Source organism: Penicillium diatomitis (assembly GCF_028827545.1).
Source record: "Penicillium diatomitis strain IBT 30728 chromosome Unknown utg000015l_segment0_segment0, whole genome shotgun sequence".
NCBI lineage: Eukaryota > Fungi > Ascomycota > Eurotiomycetes > Eurotiales > Aspergillaceae > Penicillium > Penicillium diatomitis.
Genome location: NW_026623187.1, coordinates 1,467,071 through 1,486,855, shown reverse-complemented (window position 1 = coordinate 1,486,855; position 19,785 = coordinate 1,467,071). Strand labels below are relative to the sequence as shown.

General features: G+C 51.6%; 8 protein-coding genes across 8 annotated transcripts; 4 read left to right on the top strand and 4 right to left on the bottom strand.

The window, feature by feature from the left end:
- Positions 1–821: 821 nt before the first annotated feature.
- N7539_009255 (dihydrolipoyl dehydrogenase) lies at positions 822–2,713 on the top strand (the record flags this gene model as incomplete). Its single annotated transcript, XM_056938850.1, has 4 exons — positions 822–960; positions 1,102–1,181; positions 1,314–1,796; positions 1,874–2,713. 4 exons carry the CDS (start codon positions 822–824, stop codon positions 2,711–2,713), a joined length of 1,542 nt encoding a protein of 513 aa, XP_056786227.1.
- A 1,971-nt stretch (positions 2,714–4,684) lies between these two features.
- On the top strand, positions 4,685–6,608 carry mfs56 (uncharacterized protein; the record flags this gene model as incomplete). Its single annotated transcript, XM_056938849.1, has 3 exons — positions 4,685–4,970; positions 5,048–5,942; positions 6,032–6,608. The coding sequence occupies 3 exons, from the start codon at positions 4,685–4,687 to the stop codon at positions 6,606–6,608; spliced, it is 1,758 nt and encodes a 585-aa protein (XP_056786226.1).
- A 1,206-nt stretch (positions 6,609–7,814) lies between these two features.
- On the bottom strand, positions 7,815–8,027 carry N7539_009253 (uncharacterized protein; the record flags this gene model as incomplete). The annotated part of the gene is made up of 1 exon (XM_056938848.1): positions 7,815–8,027. One exon carries the CDS (start codon positions 8,025–8,027, stop codon positions 7,815–7,817), a length of 213 nt encoding a protein of 70 aa, XP_056786225.1.
- Positions 8,028–9,038: 1,011 nt separating this feature from the next.
- Positions 9,039–11,471, bottom strand: N7539_009252 (phosphoribomutase PRM15; the record flags this gene model as incomplete). The annotated part of the gene is made up of 8 exons (XM_056938847.1): positions 9,039–9,954; positions 10,018–10,316; positions 10,376–10,559; positions 10,626–10,635; positions 10,706–10,724; positions 10,811–11,130; positions 11,192–11,270; positions 11,433–11,471. 8 exons carry the CDS (start codon positions 11,469–11,471, stop codon positions 9,039–9,041), a joined length of 1,866 nt encoding a protein of 621 aa, XP_056786224.1.
- A 376-nt stretch (positions 11,472–11,847) lies between these two features.
- On the top strand, positions 11,848–13,581 carry N7539_009251 (fatty acid desaturase; the record flags this gene model as incomplete). The annotated part of the gene is made up of 2 exons (XM_056938846.1): positions 11,848–12,050; positions 12,114–13,581. The coding sequence occupies 2 exons, from the start codon at positions 11,848–11,850 to the stop codon at positions 13,579–13,581; spliced, it is 1,671 nt and encodes a 556-aa protein (XP_056786223.1).
- Positions 13,582–13,922: 341 nt separating this feature from the next.
- N7539_009250 (ASCC2 family CUE domain-containing protein) lies at positions 13,923–16,151 on the bottom strand (the record flags this gene model as incomplete). The annotated part of the gene is made up of 1 exon (XM_056938845.1): positions 13,923–16,151. The coding sequence occupies one exon, from the start codon at positions 16,149–16,151 to the stop codon at positions 13,923–13,925; it is 2,229 nt and encodes a 742-aa protein (XP_056786222.1).
- A 292-nt stretch (positions 16,152–16,443) lies between these two features.
- S10a (40S ribosomal protein uS10) lies at positions 16,444–17,092 on the top strand. Its single transcript, XM_056938844.1, has 3 exons — positions 16,444–16,505; positions 16,658–16,881; positions 16,975–17,092. The coding sequence occupies exons 1-3, from the start codon at positions 16,464–16,466 to the stop codon at positions 17,057–17,059; spliced, it is 351 nt and encodes a 116-aa protein (XP_056786221.1). The 5' UTR covers positions 16,444–16,463; the 3' UTR covers positions 17,060–17,092.
- Positions 17,093–17,535: 443 nt separating this feature from the next.
- On the bottom strand, positions 17,536–19,557 carry N7539_009248 (FG-nucleoporin nup42; the record flags this gene model as incomplete). Its single annotated transcript, XM_056938843.1, has 5 exons — positions 17,536–18,228; positions 18,314–19,016; positions 19,072–19,105; positions 19,366–19,452; positions 19,512–19,557. 5 exons carry the CDS (start codon positions 19,555–19,557, stop codon positions 17,536–17,538), a joined length of 1,563 nt encoding a protein of 520 aa, XP_056786220.1.
- Between the last annotated feature and the right edge of the window lie 228 nt (positions 19,558–19,785).

Sequence of the window (19,785 nt, the reverse complement as noted above, 5' to 3'; positions counted from 1 at the left end):
CAAGTGATCTAGTCCATACGGGAGGGAATAGAGATGAGGAAGAAGGTGAGGATGGGAGGACAGGATCCATGAGTGCTCAGTTTTGTTTGTGGTATAAAGATAGCCGAGTGTAGCCGGGGGGGAGCTACGGCAAAGTTGAATAGAGTTGATTGAAAGCCCGCGGGTAGAGGCGAGGATCACGGGAATCCGGGGCAAGAGTGGCTGGGGAATTGTTGAACATGGACACTATGAGGGATGTCCAGACGTTCCAAGCATCATCCAGTCTCTCCGGAATCATGTCGGAACGGCTGGCTTGGGCGCGGGAAACTTTTGCAAAGGGCGCAATGATTTCCCGGCAACGTGATCCTAGAGGGCAAGGATGCCCGGTTCGATGGTAGAATGTTCGGGGGAAGGCTGTAGATAGTAGATAGTAGATACTGATGTATTGTGTGTCACTTCCATAGAAGATGGAATTCTTTCTATCCAAGCCAGTTCCCTTCATCCACCCTCGTCATTCAACAAGAATCCCAAGTTCCCAACAACTGCAACTCTTCCGTCTAAATCGGCATCGTCAACCGGTCAATCTGCCACATCAGCTGCAGTTTCCGGCCTCAGGCTGACTTGCCCGTACCGACTCGACCCGAGTGCGGCTTACATAACCGGAACCTGGCCGGGCGGCGAATCTCAAAATACCGCAAAGCTCAGTCCTCACACCTTTCCCGTACCTCGAAGCCTAATATCTTCGTCCCTCGCCTCCTTCAACCGTACCTCCAGGTCGTGGATATTGGTGGAGCTACTGGATCTCGCGACATATTCACTTTGGTCTAGCTCTTTCAATCGTTATGTTCCGCAACGTCCTTCCCCGGGCCACGCCGCGGGCTGCGCTCCGCGCTGCCGGCCCCAAGGCCATTCCCTCGACCTTCGTCGCTCCCCCTATGGTCTTCATTGGCCGCTCAAGACGTGGTTACGCTTCTGAAGCCGGTATGCCTCTCCCTAGTGCAAATCGATTGCGGCATCATCAACGTGGATGGTATCAGCATGTCGACCTTCACATCTCCATACGCTTCTCAACAAGTCAAATTTGCGATTGCTAATCCTTTTGCCCTCACGGGCTTGAAATAGCCGAGCATGATCTGGTTATCATCGGAGGTGGTGTCGCTGGCTACGTTGCTGCGATCAAGGCTGGTCAGGAGGGTCTGAAGGTATGTTGTGAAATCTGTGCTTCGGACGGCATCTTTGCGGAGAGTCTCCGATGGCTGTCACGGGGAGAGGCCGACAGCTTCAATTCGCCCAAAGCCAGAGTGAAGCTAACTGTTACATTCTCAATTCATTAGACTGTCTGTATCGAGAAGCGCGGTACCCTTGGTGGCACTTGCTTGAACGTCGGCTGTATCCCCTCCAAGTCCCTCCTCAACAACTCCCACCTCTACCACCAGATTCTCCACGACACCAAGAAGCGCGGTATTGAGGTCGGCGATGTCAAGCTGAACCTCGCTCAGATGCTCAAGGCCAAGGATCAGTCCGTTGAGGGTCTGACCAAGGGTGTTGAGTTCCTGCTGAAGAAGAACGGTGTCGATTACGTCAAGGGTGCCGGTTCCTTCGTTGATGCCAACACCGTCAAGATCGACTTGGTCGATGGTGGTGAGCAGACCGTCCGCGGCAAGAACATTATCATTGCCACTGGCTCTGAGGCCACTCCTTTCCCCGGTCTGAACATTGATGAGAAGCGCATCATCACCAGCACTGGCGCTCTTTCTCTCCAGGAGGTCCCCAAGAAGATGGTTGTCATTGGTGGTGGCATCATCGGCCTGGAGATGGTAAGCTTACATACCCATTCCCCGCGTCGGTGATGATGATCCAGGGCTAATTCTTTAATTTCTCCTTTTCTGGATAGGCCTCTGTCTGGTCTCGTCTCGGTGCTGAGGTTACTGTTGTCGAGTTCCTCGGCCAGATTGGTGGTCCCGGCATGGATGCCGAAATTGCCAAGCAGACCCAGAAGATCCTCGCCAAGCAGGGCATCAAGTTCAAGACCGGTACCAAGGTCGTCAAGGGTGATGACAGCGGTTCCCTCGTGTCTCTGAGCCTCGAGGCCGCGAAGGGCGGCAAGGAGGAGACCCTGGACGCTGATGTTGTCCTGGTCGCCATCGGTCGTCGTCCCTACACTGAGGGTCTTGGTCTGGAGAACGTCGAGATCGACAAGGACGACCGTGGTCGTCTGGTCATTGACCAGGAGTTCCGCACCAAGGTCCCCCACATTCGTGTCGTTGGTGACGTTACCTTCGGCCCCATGCTGGCTCACAAGGCCGAGGAGGAGGCCGTTGCCGTCATTGAGTACATCAAGAAGGGTCACGGTCACGTGAACTACGCTGCCATCCCCAGTGTGATGTACACTCACCCCGAGGTCGCCTGGGTTGGCCAGAACGAGGCTGAGGTCAAGGCCTCCGGTGTCAAGTACAACGTCGGCTCTTTCCCCTTCAGCGCCAACTCCCGTGCCAAGACCAACCTTGACACTGAGGGTGTTGTCAAGTTCATCGCCGATGCCGAGACCGACCGCATTCTGGGTGTCCACATCATCGGACCCGGTGCTGGTGAGATGATCGCCGAGGCCACTCTGGCTATCGAATACGGTGCCTCCTCCGAGGATGTTGCCCGCACATGCCACGCCCACCCCACTCTCTCCGAGGCCTTCAAGGAGGCTGCCATGGCCACCTACTCCAAGCCCATCCACTTCTAGACTTATATTTGGTGATGCAGTTGTCGTGCGATTCGATATCCTCCAAACCCCCTCCGTGTATTACCCTTTGTGTGAAATTTTAGTCTAGCCTCGCTAGCAAACTACATGTAGCATTTCATGTAATCATCTCTCTTCTGTTGTGAAACTACTGTCATGAATTTACAGATAGATTTTTTTTCTTTTGCACTATTCGTAGCATCCTGCTTCTCCATATTAGACTTGAGTGGCGGGATAAACGCACTTATCCGCTTAGTCGACTGGGTGATTCGTGGTGTGGCATGTCCATACGTCCGACGAGGGCAAGAGCCATCGAAGAACGTGGCAGTCTTTTCTGCGCAGGGCCGAAAAAGAAATCTGTTAGAAATGCATCGAATATTAAAGACCGGACCTTGGGCCATGACTATAGAGAACCGCTCGACAATGTCGCATTGTTGGGAGATTGCAGCTGGTGGTCGCTGGTGGGAATTTCACTCTGGGAAAATCGAAAGCAAAAAGAAATGAATGACTCCGAATAGGGGAATCGAACCCCTGGCTGCCGTGTGAGAGACGGCGATGTTAGCCACTACACCAATTCGGATTCTTGAATACTTATGAAAGATTTGGAATCATGACTGAATCATTGCAAATGGGTAGTCTTCTTACGGCCACTTCTGAGCCACATCAACACTTCAATCGGAAGCGCCATCCGAACTGCGTCATATTTGTACTTTCATACCATAGACGTTTTTTTCTTGCGAGTTAGTCCCGGTCAAGAGACTTTTTCTCTCAGTATCGACTTGAGACTTCAATGCACCATAATTCAACTAATCCGATCCGACAGTAGCCATCGACTTCAAGCCTTCAGTTCACTGCGCTAGACAGGACATCAATACAGCCCGTTCGCGAAAAGCTATCCACTCTCATGGCTTGTTCTCTCATTCCTCCACCCATGAAGCCTGGACGCTGTTGCCAGTTGCCCTCGAACATGAATGGCATTGCACCTACTCCGCAGCCCACACCCTCACGTAGCTACGTACATGTGTTGGACAGAGATTTTCGATGATCGTTAGGCGTCCACTCCCTGTGGTCTCTGCTCTGTCCGAGCTGGTTTACGTAGCGGTCGGACCATCAAAGAGGCAGCGTCCACTTCTCAAGCTGATACGCAGTTGACAATTTACACGGCGCTCCGTGTTCGGATTATGTAGCTGGCCTTGCGCTCAGATCAGACCCGATGTGTCAAGGAAGCGACCATGCCTATTCGGGTATGCACTGCGATTGATTTACCCAACGTGCATCCAAATCCCCATGACGATGTTTATGTCAATCAGTCAGCGCCACTTAGTCACCAATATGTACAATCATGAAGATACTCATCCGATATAATCAGTCAGAATTGCCAAGATACCGTGACTTGAGAGATGGAAAGGGAAAGACTAGGTACCTAGCGGCATCCATGAAGTTAGATGTTGGTGCGGCCACGGGGCATGCATGTATTTCCAAAGTCAAATGAAGGCACAACCTAAGATTAGTCTTAGCTTGTGCCGATTCAACCTTTTCAAAATGGACATCGTCACAGGAAATGATCATGGATGGAGTCCCCTGTCAGGCAATGTCACTTGAACCTTCGAGGAATATGTGTCTCAGTCTTTCCCCACTCAATAGCTCCCATCACCTCAAAGGGCTATGGAATCTGATCTCGAGAGTCGAGAGACCAAGACTTCAGGCGACCGGCCGTTATTTGGTCCCCACAAAGCATCCATTCATTACCTAACTTTGCCCAAGATGGTAACTTAACCTCTTCGAAATTACAGGCCCATGCTTCCCTCAGCCTCGAGCCCACTTGTGATGGCTGGACGTATGCAGCATTAATCAGGTGTACGAAAAAGAGAGGTTGTTAAAGGATGGGGGACTCCCTGGAACCCTAACTTATTCCTGCCTCCGTTTTGTCCATCTACTATTCACAGCGACCGCCCTCCAGCTTTACATCAAACGATGTATCTGATGTACAAGAAAGTCAAAAAGCACAACGAGAGAAAGAAACGGTCGGCAGATCATCCGAAAAGGGCCACCCAAGACTTATCACAGACTCAGACAATACCCAGCAATGCCGGGTCACCAACAGACAATCCTCCCATCTCAGAAGAAGAGAAGAGCGAAAAAAAGCGACGGCGGACTTACAGATGGAAGATCATATTCGGCCTCTTTGCACCCTTCTGCCTTGAGGCTCTCGATACGACCATCATCGCATCGGCACTCCCTTATATTGCGCAGGACTTCAGTAAGTCGGCCCAGACTGGAAGCCTTAATGACTCGGGCAATAGCTTTCCCTGTCTCTAACACACCCCAATTTTCTAGATGAAGTGAACCAGCTAAACTGGATCATTTCCTCGTTCAACCTGACCTCTGCCGCCTTCCTCTTCTTCTGGGCCCAGTTGACCGATCTATTCGGCCGACACAACACCCTCCAAGCGGCAATCGCGGTCATGATTATCGGCTCAGCTATATGCACGGGAGCTCCGACATCCGCTTTCGGCGTCCTCTTACTCGGGCGTTCCCTACAAGGTGTAGGAGCTGGCGGAGTGAATATCTCCGTTCGCGCAATCTTGGCCGATCGAGTCAATCTCTCGGAATATGCCCTGAACTGGACCGTCTTTGCACTAGTGTCCAGTATAGGATTTAGCGTCGGACCGGTGATCGGCGGTTACCTGACTACTGCATCCTGGCGTTGGTGCTTTGCCATTAATCTGCCTATTGGTGTGGTTGCAATGATCGTGGTCGTCTTTGTGCTTCGTAAAGAGCTTTTGGGACCACAACAACTTCCCGAGCTGGAAGGGTGGGACTTGTCGACTGCGCCCCAAAGATTCATTGTCCGTCTCCTCACAATCGATTACGGTGGCCAGCTGCTCTTCCTCTGGGGATTCGGCCTGCTCATCCTGGGTCTGACCTGGGCGGGCGGCAACTACGCCTGGAATTCCGCGGCGGTGCTGGCACCACTGATCATCGGCGCCGTATTGACTTGTAGCTGGGTCATCTACGAGCGACTGATGGTTCCAGGGTCTACGATATCGCGTGCTCTGCCGCGGCAACGCGCGATGGTTCCCTGGGATCTGCTGGTCCAGAAGGATATCGGCCTCTTGTTTCTGATCAACGCCTCAATTGGCGTGTCCATGTTTGCAGTCATGTATTTCATGAACCTGTACTTTGCCCTAGTCGAAGGGCGTAGTTCCAGCAGTGCTGGTCTATCCTTGCTGTATTTTCTGCCTGGTCTAGCTGGTAAGTTACATTTGCCTCTCACAGATCTCGAGGGACCTACCTCATTCTAACCATTCATCTACATAGCTGGCGCATACATGGCCATGTTCTCCTCAAACGTGTGGCCTCGTCAGACACTCCCTCCACTGCTTTTCGGGGGGTCACTTCCGCCGTGGGCATCACTGTACTCGCTTGGGCCATTCACACAGGCAAGACCAAGACAATCTATGCGATGATGGCTCTCACCGGACACGGAGTGGGTATGCGCATGAACCCCGCCTCTCTACATGGCCTGGCCTACTTTCCTCAAATGGTCGCCCAGATCTCATGCCTGGTGTCCTTTGCTGTTCCCTTTGGCGGTCTCGTCGGACTGACGATTATGTCGACGGTGTTTACCAATAAGAGTGGGCCGAGCCAGGTCGAGGCACAACAGGGAATCATGTGGGCATTCATTTCGATGACACCTCCCATGTGGCTCTCGTTGGTATTGACAACGCTCCTGGGGAATGTGTGGATTCGTAAGGAGGGTAGCCATGAAGTGGTCAATGGGGTGTATCTCTGGAGTTTAGCGACGAGGGAACCACTTGTTCGTGAGAAAAGGCGAGAGCAGGAGTATGAGTTGGCTCAGCGTCCTGGTGGCGCAGTGCGCGATGAGAAAACTTGACATGCACAGTAAAGTGTGACTCGGCTCGAAGTAGATCAATTGGAATGGAATTGATCTTACACATACTAAAAGTACAAAGGTCTGTCAGTATGGTCGTGCAATCGATTTTTCCTGAGAAGGATCGGACCGGAACTGTCACGTCACGACGTCGAAGGACAGCACTAAGCCCTGCATAGCGATCAATGCGCTACATAGTAGGCATTCTGAGTATTCTGGTTCTCTTTTCCTTTGATCTCAATAAAGCTCAGATCATGTTCTCGGTGGGACGGCTGTCTGAACACACTTGGGGCTCGTCATCATCTGTAACCTGATTTGATTTCGTTTCGTTATTAGTAGATTCATTGAAGGACAAACAATAACAAATACAAGGTAAGAAGTATGAATTTATGTACGCTGCGAATTTTGACTTTAGATTGAACCTTTGGCCTGGCCCAGCTTGCCTTTGGCCTCGTCGCACCTACGTAAATAGGCAATCAATGTGGCTTGTCATGAACACCAGCCTTGAACGAAATTTGTTGAAGAACGACCAAGCAATGACAAACGAATACCTGGATGTCAAATCCATGAGTAGTGGAAGTACACGAGGTACAACTATTGTTTATTCAAGGCTGCTACATAGTATCCAAGGGGTCCTTCAAGAATCAAGCAAACGGTCTCAACTTTCAGCTGATCAGACGATGATAATACCGTCCAACGCTCGTTGCTCCAAGGCTGCATCCATGCTACTTCAGCTCAACAGAACTAGAGACTCACATGTACAGTCAGTTGACGTGGTAAAAAGTAGGACATGTAGATTTCATGGCAACACGCGTAGAAAAAAGTGTAAGTTAGCTGTGCAAAAAGGAATGTATTCTCTCCGAATAGGGGAATCGAACCCCTGGCTGCCGTGTGAGAGACGGCGATGTTAGCCACTACACCAATTCGGATTGTGGAACCAGGTACCGCTAGACTACCTGTTCACTTGGTGAAGGTAGTCTTGTAATTTGGTTTAATAAATCCTGACATGATTCGAAATCATAAATGAAGACTTTTCAGGAAGGACTAGTGCAAGTGGGTCTGCGCTAATGCACTCAGCCGTCGGTCTAACCCTTCTTGATTCAAGACTTAATTTAGTCTTGCCATCAGCATCTTCGAACGTCGTCAACGACATGTGTCAGTCGAGTTTCATTGCTTGCAGAATTTACCCAAACTAGGATTTTTCACAATTCATTGCTCGAACAAAGCTGAGACAGCAGCAGCAGCAGCAACAACAATAGCTGGGAAATAGCCTCGAAGGTTCAGAACGCGAACGATCTCCATTCCGACTCCAGTTCGGATGCAAGAGGCAGTGGCAGCTATGTAGGATGTGCGTACCCGCTTGGACAACGTATTTGTCGTGCTGACATCTACAACATACAATCGGACTATGACCGTGTACATGCTGTCCGGATGGCCTGTACCTGCACGGAGAGTGCGTTTGCAAGTGATGCGGCCTTTGTTCTGCGGAACAAGGTGTCGATTGGGGGCATGGCGTGGGTCTCTCGCATTGCTTGAGATGACAGCAGCTTTGAGATCTCAAGTGGGCAGGGGCGGGGCTCGAAGCCTTCTGCTGACATTCGCCTGATCGACAGCATTGCGGACTTGGCGAGTATTGCGGCAGACGATCGTACTGATGATTCAAAGCACGGTCTGCTCCGAGCGTCTCAGGTTCGCGGTCACAGCAACGACCACTGGCGGTTTTCATGAGTGTCTCAAAGTATGATTTGGTAATAAGTGAGTAGAGACTCACTGTCTGTGACATGTTTGAAAGTGACTGGAGCCAGGTGCATGTGGGCATGGTTGACGAGAGGTCCTTTTGAGTATCTCTGACTGATCCGCTAGAGTATGCATGATGGGACGATGCGCTCCGTTTGCAACAGACAGAGGGCATTGGCCTGAGCAGCCCATTTGGAGTCTGTATGCCGGCCGGAACGCAGAATATATGGCCTGGAGTAATGGAGGATAGTGGAAGAACGATACTGGCCTCTTCGTGGTGTAGTGGGTAGAAGAGCAGCATTGGGGCCCTTTTATATGATTGAACACACGAGACATAGGGAAGAGAGATCAGAGAGAATCTAGTGTACTATTGCAGCGTCGCAGCATCGCAAGGGTTGCTCAAAGCTGTTCAGCCTCGTCGGAAATAATGAAAAACAGGACGATTCGCCATCGATACGCGTAGGACTCAGGAGGAAGTCACGCAGACGGAGGCTTGCAGTCTCGCGTTACACTTGAGACACCGTGTGTCCACAAAGTTGACTACATGGAGCTCAGAAGTAGCAAACCAGTCGCCTTCGAAAGGTGAGACGGACTACTATTTACCAAACTCGATGGTACTGCATGACACACACGTTGGGCCCAAGGACCAGGACATGATACTCTTTTGAAATAGCTCCAAGCCACCCTCAAACCATCTCAAGCGGCCAGTGTCTCTTTGTCCACAAGCAAAACGGACCCAGACGAGGTGGAAAGCTCATTGCTGTATGTCATCGAAGGAGCATATTGTTGGACCCAGTCTTTCAGGATGGCGAAAAATGCATCGCATACAGACTTGACGGCGTCCCCGCGAGAGTCACTGCAGCATTCGATGTAGACTAAAGGCATTTCGGTTAGAACATCTGCGACGTTGGCATCACTGGAATGGGTAGTCTTACATTTCACCTTAGGCTCAGTACCCGAGCCACGCAATGTGAAGCGCACTCCCCCTTCTAGCCAGAGGGTGACCATCTGACTGGTAGGATCCTCGGGCAGATCGGGCTTGTGATCAGAGGATGCAGTGTCAAATCCCTCGGTCAAGTCTCTCCAACGCAGGATCTTGAATTTTCCAAACTGCATCTTTGGCAGGAATGGGCCGTTTCTGATCCCATGGAAGAGCTCGGCAGTTTGCTGGGGACTGGAAGATCGGAAGTAATTGTTCAGAGTCTCATGATGGCCATATTCGGCAAAGAGCTGTTGCAGCTTGCCGAATACCGTCAAGCCCTGGGCTTGCCATTTGGCGGCTGCCATGGAAAAGACAGACATGGCGGTAATTCCGTCCTTGTCGTAGCTCACAGCCGGGAACATGTAGCCAAGGGCCTCTTCATATGCAAATAGAATTGTTTGGCCAGTCTTCTCGAGATCTTGCGCCACATTTCCCATCCATTTGAAGCCGGTGAGGGTCTCCTTGAATTGGATCCCTTTCGATTCGGCCATTTTCTGGAGCATACCGCTCGAGACAGTTGTTGTCAACACCGTGATTTTTGATGCATCTTTGGACGAGTCAATGGTATCAAAGAGGTGAGATGCGAAAAGAGCACCGACATGGTTTCCTGTGAGAAGGAACCATTTGCCCCTGCCGTAGATGTTAGCTAGACTGTCCCTCCATCGTCGATAACTGCGTATGGATGGCCCTTACTCGACCTTCTCAGCCACCGCAAAGCGGTCCGCATCAGGATCATTGGCAAAAATTAGTGTTTTGTTCTCTTCATCAGCCACTTTTATTGCGAGATCCAGTGCTCCAGCTTCCTCGGGGTTGGGGAACTTGACAGTCGAGAAGTTGGGGTCCGGCTGAGCTTGCTGAGGAACAATGATATACTCTTGGCCTTGACGCATACCCATTTCCTTCATCAAAGGGTCAATGCGGATTGCGCCTACCCCGTGCATAGGAGTGTAAATGAATGGCCTAGTGGGGTAGGTTTCGGACACAGTTGAGATCTGATAGACAACGTCAATGGCAAGGTCCTGAACACTGCTTTGAAAGAAATCCATCTCACTGCATATTGCTTGACACGGCTTTGGAAGGGTGCCAAGATCTCATGGAGAGCCTCCTTGTCGAAGTATTCGCCCGAGCATCGGTCTCCTTCCCAGGCCCTAGGCCAAGGTTCCAAGTGCTTGAGAATAGACTGCGCGATCTCTGCGTCTTCTGGACGATTGATCTGAGCTCCATTGCTAGAGTAGCTATTTTGAACAAGGGAGGTCAGCCCGTGCACGATGTCTTTATATCAGCTAAGTCAGAGATCATACACTTTATAGCCTATTTGCGAAATCAGTCAGTTCATGTCAATGACATTGAAAGTCACGAAGAGGTACTCGACAGCCCTTACCGTTATCCTGAGGCGGATTCTATTAAATTCACCAGTAAACCGGTTAGCATTCAAAGAACACAGATGCATACGAGTAAATGGCTCGTCCTGGCGGGTGGTTCTTACGTGGCTCGCAGTCACTACCACACCAGCAGCTGCCTTGAAGTGTTTCACTCCAAAGGCAACGAGCGGAGTGGGAGCCGATTCATTCACAAATTTGACTGGAATTTGCAGTGCTACAAATGCATTGGCAGCCAACTGAGCAAATTTGTGGGATTGATGACGAGCATCATGCCCAATGATGACTCCTTTCGAAGCAAACTCTTTGCCTTGACTTTCGATGTGTTTGGCAAGTCCCTGGGATGCTTGAATAACCGTGAGGCAATTCATGAACGAAAAGCCAGCAGCCATTCGACCTCGCAGACCCGCTGTACCGAATTCAATTCCTATATAGAACGATTAGACAGGGAGTTTCGAAAAGTATTACGGGCACTGTGATCGACACACGATTCCGCAGACGCAGCTCTAGCTCTGCTGTATTATTAGCCTGATGCAGCTCTTCAATCTCCCGTCGAGTGACAGGATCCTGTACACCGATTGTGTATCAGTTGAAAATCCCAGGCCACTTGAAATGAACATAGCGAAACATCAATATTGAAAGGATTTGCCGAGGTACCTGATCCCACTGTAGCCATGTCTGGACCAGAGAAGAAACTGAATCCTGCTGAAACGGTTACTTTGATATTACGATCTGGACGTACGCAACATTGCGAAATACCTCAGCCATGACGGTTGATGTTGAGCCTGAGAGAATAAGGACTGGATTTCGAGTACGGTGCGCAATCCGGCAATTCTCAGCGAGGACGTGTGCAACGCACAGAGTGCTGAATTGGAGGAGGCGAGGTCGATCCTTCGGCCGTGGCGGAGCAGTCCCCGCTTATTTGACTCCGCACGTTCCATCTTGCCCCTGCTTTCGAACCTTCACCCACTTGTCCTTCAATCCTCTCCCGCACTTTTTTGGTTCTGTTTGCTCTGACCCTTCTGGACCTGGTTTCATCCTCTTCAAGAGCTATGTCTCTTTGAATTTATCTCGCCCCAGCCCCAATCGATCGCATACAACATTCAATCTGGATATCCGAGCGCATTGATCGAAGACACAAAGCATGGGAAACACAACTCTGCGACCGTCCCGCAAGGACACGATCTTGAGTCGCCGCTACATCGAGGGTCAAATTGCAGAAGGCAAACATGTTGTCATCTTCGAGGGCCGAGTCCTCAAAGTCGATGCTTACATGAAATTCCATCCCGGTGGTGAGAAGCCGATGAAGCACATGGTGGGCAGAGATGCAACAGATGAGATCAATGCGTACGTGCCTTACTTTCTCCAGGCTCCCACGTTTGCTTGCTGATGATGGTCGGTCGGGATCAGGTTACACTCAAAGGAGGCTCGCGAAATGATGTTGTCCTATCAAATCGGTCGCATTGAAGGAACTTGGATCAATTTCCTCCCTCCTATTCAAGGCGGCAAATTTCGCCCATACGACGAAGATACATGCTCAAGTGAGGACAGTTCGTCCATCCAAGACAGTGCTAGCTCGGGCGCGTCTACGCCACCATCCCCTATATTCGAAGCGGCCGAGCCCGGCGGTGCAGTGCACCGAAAAGTGTCGACAGCTCCCTCGGCGATGTCCACTCCCCATGAAGATGACCAGCCGCGGCCACATTTCCTCGATGCGAGAACCCGAGAAGAAGTTGTGTTCGACACCATGAAGTATCCCTCCTTGGAGACTGCGAGCCAAGAGAGCATCAAACAGAAGTACCGAGATCTGAATGAGCGCATGCTCGCTGAGGGACTCTTCAATTGCAATTACACGGCCTACTTCGTCGAGTGCTGCCGCTACACTCTTTTCGCCGTCCTGTCCTACTGGTTCCTGCGACTTGGCTGGTGGGCAACGTCTGGATTTTGGCTCGGCTGCCTCTGGCACCAGCTGGTGTTCACAGCCCATGATGCTGGCCATATGGGTATTACACACAACTTTCATGTCGACACAATCATTGGAATCATCATCGCGGATTATATTGGAGGATTGAGTCTGGGTTGGTGGAAGCGAAGCCACAACGTTCACCATATTGTGACCAACGAGCCCGAGCATGACCCGGACATTGAGCACATGCCCTTTTTCGCCATCTCCCACCGGTTCTTCGACAGCCTCCAGAGCACATACTACGATCGCAGCATGACCTTTGACGCCTTTTCCAAATTTATGCTCAAGATTCAAAACTATTCGTACTACCCTATCATGATGCTGGCTCGATTCAACCTTTACCGTCTAAGCTGGGAATACCTGCTCAAGCGACAAGCTCCCCGGAAAGGTCCTGCTCGTTGGCACGTGTGGGTGGAATATGGTGGTCAGCTCTTCTTTTGGTACTGGTACTGCTACCTCGTGGTGTACAAGACCATTCCGGATTGGAGCAGTCGCCTGACCTTCATCTTGGTCTCCCACGTGGTCTCATCGCCCCTTCACGTTCAGATTACCTTGTCTCATTTCGCCATGTCCACGGCGGATCTTGGCATCAACGAGTCCTTTGCGCAAAAGATGCTGCGCACTACCATGGACGTTGACTGCCCGACATGGCTCGATTTCTTCCATGGAGGACTACAATTCCAAGCAATTCACCACTTGTACCCTCGTATGCCTCGCCACAATCTTCGCCGAGCCCAGAAATATGTGGCCGAGTTCTGTCGCGATACTGGTATTCCCTACGCCCTCTTCACCTTCTACGACGGCAACAAGCAAGTCATCGGCCGACTAGGTGATGTGGCAAAGCAGCTGCGCATTCTCGAGGAATGCCGCAAGTCCATTGTAAAGGAGACGGGATTTGCGCACCAGCACTGAACCAGCAATCATCAAACCTATTTCGTGGGACTGTTTTGCGAATACTACTATGTACATACATTTACACCTATTCTACCACGTTCAGAACGACCGCCGACCTTCGCGGAATACATCAAGATTAAGGATACGGATATCCGTAGAGCGGCTGCACGATCCAGTCATGAATGCTCACTGCCACTAGACATTGACTTCCATTTTTGGGGGTTAGACCAAGGTTCATGATCGACAATTCTCATTTGGAGTGAAACATTGGAGTGATCCTCCCGTTCATGCCATCGAGCGATGGTCGTGATCGACAAAGGACGAAGGTCGCACAACGACAGCTCTTTTGCAGAGATCTCTCAACCCGGTAGACCCCCAACACGCGCAATCTTTTTTGCTCGTTGTTGACGACGATTGTGGTTCGCCCGACTAGCCTTATTTTGCTCCTTTCGCTGATGCGCAATGGGGCTGTTTTGCTGACCAGACTCGCCAGATTGAGGTGGGCGGCCGCCTCCTCGGCCGCCTCGGCCTCGACCCCTGCCAGGTACGCCGCGCCCACGGCCACCTCTTCCACCACGTCCGCCTCCTGGTCCGGATGATTCCCCTTCTCCGTCAGAACTCTCCTCGATAGATTGGGGTTTTCGATACGAGGTTGGCGCAAGTTCAGGCTGATTCAAAGACCTACTGCCACCTCCACCCAACTCATCGGTAAGCTTATTCTCCAGCTTGGACAGACGCTTCGGATCTCGCGAAAGCATGACCGCCCATCCTTCGATAGCCTCATCAGTCATAGTAGTCTCGCGTTTGAGTGCCAGGCGGGGCTGAGAGCGACGAGTCGCCGAGTCTCGTGCGAATATGGCGGGGTTGGACTTGTAAGCTCGAAGAAGAGTCAAATCAAGCTGATCAGCCGCCAACTTCTGGTTTCGCGCAACCGCCTCGGCCTCTGCGTCCGTGCCTGCGGTGGCACTGTCTACGGTACCACCGACGTCTGCAACGTCATAAGTGTCATCTCTTTCGTCATCGTCAGAATCGAAAGTAGCCAATGCGGAAAGAATAGCTGCCTTGTTGATTGCATGTTTGCTGCGATCTGCAAGGACTTCGTCTGCAGTGAGCTCGGGATTCGCACGCCCGAATCGAACCTTTCCTTCAGCTGCGCCGGAAAGGCTGAGCTCCGCAAGATCAACATCGTTGTCGAAGACGTTTTTGCGCGGCGGAACCGGTTCTTGAAGCGGCGAGTTAATGGCAGGCGGTGTTGCCCGTGGTTGGAGATGGTCCTGGTGAGGTTCTGCCATAGGCGGAAGCCGTTCAGATCGGTCAAGAGATTGAAGCTCCGGTGGTAAAGATTCGTCTAAAAGATGCGCGATAACAGTCTCCGGGTTGTCTCTGTAGGTGTCCAGCAATCTCACAATGAAGGCCGAGCCGAGGTCCGGGAACAAGTCTTGGACTTGGGAGACGAGCGACATTCTGTGAGCATGTAGCTCGTCTGGGACGGTGGGAACGCCTGCTGCTTGTTTCCCTTTGTCCAGTCTTTTGCGTCTTTGATATCTATTGTGAAATGGATTCATCTCCTTTTGATAGTCACGCAGAAGAACGAGTAGATCGTGGCCTCGTTTCTGTGGACGCCCTGCGAGGTACTTTTCTAGGCGCTGTAGTAGGTCTGAGCTACATATGAGATCTGATATCAGATTGGGCCCCATTTTCGCTGCAGAGGTGCCCACTCCTGCACTCGCCTTGAGGCTGAAGAGCTGGTCCAGCAAAAGAGACATGTTATTAGTGGTCTCTTTCATCAAGGAGATTAGACCGACATAGATGTTAGCGACAAGAATTTTTCGAAGCTCTTCATGGCTCGCCATGATTTGGTACGCTTCATTCAACGCATCGATATAATCAGACCCAGCCATCAGGCTTTGGCCACATTCCGGAAGAGCCGAAACCAGGATTGTCAAACGTCGGACATCGGAAATTGTGTCAGAAGAGAGCGAAGCGGCTCCCGAAGTCAGGTTGCTGATTACATGGAGTTTTGCTTGCTCTATGCTGGACGATATCTCCTGGTCATGCAGGTCCCACGCGGCTGATAAAGTTGTCTTCAATGCAGTACTGGCAGGGTAGCAGCAACAAATGTTGCCAAGCAATCGCCAGCTCAAAAGACTTTCAGGTGGGGAAGAAAGACTGAGTAGATATCGCCTTGTCGTAAGAAAGCAAAGCTTCCGCAGTTGTCGAGCTTTGGGTCCAGACTGTAGACCAGAGTCACCGACGGCCGCATGTTGATAGAATGAATCCAAGAATGACGCTATTGACGAGTCTTCGACTGCTAAGTCTTGGAACTTCTGCTCGGCAGAATTGAGCCGAATTGCAAGTAACGTCGTCCATGCATCTAGGCAAGCATCCCAATCACTCGAAGGAATAGCCCTCCGCACCGCGGGGAGGGCACTGGAGCTAGCGGCGGGAATGCCACCATTGAACACGGCTCCTGCAGCCAGATATAAATTTAAAGTGACACAAGTAAGACTTGAAGCAAGAATCGAAGTGCAAGCCAACGGACTCGGGTATTGGACATTCACTGAGAAATAACTTGGAAAGTGAACCATATGTCGTACGTAATATCCAAGCTCTAGCACCTTCACATAACCGGTTACTGCATTTGGTCCCCGCGGAAGCACGCTGAGTCAGCGGATCATTCTGCCGGGCGGCGTGACTCGACCGTCTGTTCGCTGGAGACGATGAGCCTCCAAAACGGGCTTAGTGTGCGATAACCGAAAGCGCCAAGATTTCCCGCACTGAATCTTTTCGCTTCGCTCCACACAAAACTTCCATCGGCCATCATCACCTTACCGAACCCAGCAGTTCAGGTCTTGACCGGCAATCCGTCCCTAAACCCCCCAAATCCAAATCAACTCAAGATGTCTTTCCAGAAGCCCGAGAAGGAGTTCGGCGAGGGCCCCGTACGTTCGACCCGCATCCCTCAATTGTCGTGAATCGCATATCGCACAAGATACTGTCAGCCCGCCGCAGCTTGCTGAGCGCGCGATATCATGTCGCTATCGATACAATGCACATGAAAGCTACCAGATCATGTTGCTAATAATCGCCGCAGAAGGTCCACAAGATCCGCATCACCCTCACCTCCCGCAAGGTTGCCTCCCTCGAGAAGGTCTGCCAGGAGCTGATCGACCGTGCTCGCTCCAAGTCCCTGCAGGTCAAGGGCCCCGTCCGTCTGCCCACCAAGACCCTGACTATCTCCACCCGTAAGACCCCCAACGGTGAAGGTTCCAAGACCTGGGACAAGTACGAGATGCGCATCCACAAGCGTCTCATCGAGTAAGTCATCACTCTTCAATCCTCCGAAGTGCCGCAGCGGGCCATGGAACCGATGTGATTAAAGAGCTATGTGGCTAATGGCTTTTCGTATAGCCTCCTCGCCCCCACCGAGACCGTCAAGCAGATCATCATCAACATTGAGGCTGGTGTTGAGGTTGAGGTCACCATTGCTGCTTAAATGCACTAGTCCTGCAATGGAGTCAGGGAGGGTTTCGAGATCGATCGCCAGCTGTGCCGAGCAAATTGCAGGTTCTTCAAAGTGGTTGGTCGTTTACTACGAGCCTATCTTGGATTATAGTGGTAGATACCCGTTACAACCTGAAAGACAAAAAAATGGAAACATCTTGAGAAAATACACCGTTTGCATTTTCGCGTAGTCTCGTTGCCCCAACTTAGGATCATCTACAACCAGACAGCCATCGCCGGCTGCTAACCGGTGGCACAAACACCTGTATGCTCGTCAAACTCCACAGCGCCTTCGCCTGCTGGTTTGTACAATCAACCGCGCGGTAATGTTAGCTGTTACGGAGTTTGCGGAATGAATCAAAAGTGCAAGGGACAAAAGTATTATAGCAAGTCGCAATGATTCCCACTTCATCAGCGTAACACGCTTTGTGGCTGCTCGACAAGTAAATCTGCCCTTGGACGCTGTATTCAAAAATCAAAGCTGATGAAGTCCTTCCTCGGCGCAACTGATGGGATCTTGCCATCTTTAAAGTAGCCATTGTCGAGGAAGAATCTAAACATCGCCTCAACCTCTGGCGTGTATTCCTCGGGCTTAGCCTGAGAGTCTCGCAAACTGGCATCGTCTGGAGGACCGTCCGGAAAATTGATGCGAACAGGGGTCTTGTTGTCTTGAGGATGTAGATAACAAGGTGCGTCTTTGATGTATGTCACTGGACGGCCCTTCCACAGGACAAGACGGTTTGTGGCAGGATCGCGACGAGTATCTCCTTCCAGAGGTGGCAGAGGATTCAGTTCGTTGGGGGTGTCAATTTTGAAGAACGCTCGGGGCCCTGCGTTGACGTTCGGTACTACAAGGCCTTGTGGGGCGGCAGGCTGACCGAAGGGGGAGGGAGCAGCTGCAGACTGCTGAGGTTGTGTTGACGGAGCACCGAATGGATTTGGTGGCGCAGATGGTTGCCCAAAGGGCGCTGGAGCTGATGGTGGTTGCTGCGGTTGTGCAAGTTGGCCAAATGGTGATGCAGACTGTGAAGGCTGTCCGAATGGTCCCGAGTTGCCGAAGCCACCCGCGGATGGCGCTGGTTGTGAAGTAGGCGACTGTCCAAATGGTGATGGTTTGGAGAGAGCACCGAAGACATCTGAAGCACGCTGGCTTTGACCGGCCTGTGCGAAGGGAGAGACACCCGTTGCTGGAGTGATATTTTGAGATCCTGGCGGCGGAGAGCAGAAAAAAGGCCTGCTGCGGTACCACTGCTGAGGCGAATCCCGGCTGCCCAAACGCTGGCTGACCGAATGTAGTCTGCGCACTGGCTCCAAGAGATGAAGGCTGGCCAAAAGCCGAGCCTTGGCCCATCTGAGAGGGCTGGCCAAAACCTGAGGCTTGACCCAAAGCGGAGGGTTGTCCGAATGGCGATGATTGTCCAAGAGCTGATGGCTGTCCAAAGCCGGCTGCTGGCGCTTGTTGTTGCGTAGACGCTTGACTGAAGGCTGTAGGCTGCCCGACCCCTGAAGGCTTGCCCCATCCTGCAGCAGGTGCAGCGGGTGCCCCGAAAGCACCCACAGCTTGGGCTGTCGAGAACTGTCCCACGGCTGACGTCTCCGAACCACCTGCACTTTGAGATTGCTCGATAATGTCAAGTCGATTGGGGTGTTCATTGGCACCGTCGATAATGTATTTAACGGCCCCATTTAGATCATTCAAAGCGGATTCCATCTGCCTGACGGACTCTTGCCACAAGGTCTGTGCTTCCTGCACAGCTTGGTTCAGATTTCCGGCAGCCGCAAGTTCGTAGTGCCGAAGGCGCATCTCCTCCATGCTCTGTTCCCGCTGAGGGCCCCCAAACAGCTGTCGAGGGGCATTTCGACTTGGCGCATATGATGAAAAGACCCATTCTGGGCGGCCTTTGCCAACACTTAGGTCCAGCTTGATATCATTTGCTGTCACACCGTAGCTAGTCCTTTGGTCAGTGTCCGGAGATTGAGCTATCATGGTAAGGGAACACTCACTCTGTTGCTTCCTGAGCTGATCCTCTCTGTTGACCTGTAATGCCATAAAAGTTAGGTATAAATGCAACCGACAGCTTCGGGATCATAATGGGTAACAATAATCTGAATTGATGTTGCCATCAAAGAAGGCAAGACAGAAGGTTGCAGGGATAAGTGGAGGATGAGGACCTGACGACGCGTGGGCAACATGTGTGGGGTCCCATGAGGGGAATACAAGAGCTAGTAGTATGCAAAGGAAATGCAGTCATGTTTCGCGGAGGCTTGAAGTCCTCTGGGACCGAAAGGTTGCCTTACCTCCAAGACCACCCCCGGAGAGGGCGCCAAAACGATTGCCAGAGGCACCAGTCGTCCCTCGGCCAGGATGCTCGTACTTGCAGCGATCTGTTCAAGCATCAGCACTCTGAGCTTTGCCCACGGATTTATTGTGCAAATTGACCTACCGCCAAATTTACAGCGCCCTTGCTGGAAAAATGTGCAAACGACCATGGTGCTGCCGTCACTGCGTCAACGCTGGCCGCTGCCCTTGTTGCGCTGAATGACGGGTGGATGCACCGCTGCCGCACGTGATGTGGCACACACGCACACGTACTGCGATTTCCAGATCTTCTGTCTGGATGAAAGCTATTGTGAGGTAAGATTGAGCTTGGCAGACTTGATTTGTGAGCACTATGAATCGTGGGTATATGTAGAGTGAGATGAGTCTGAGGCTGTTTT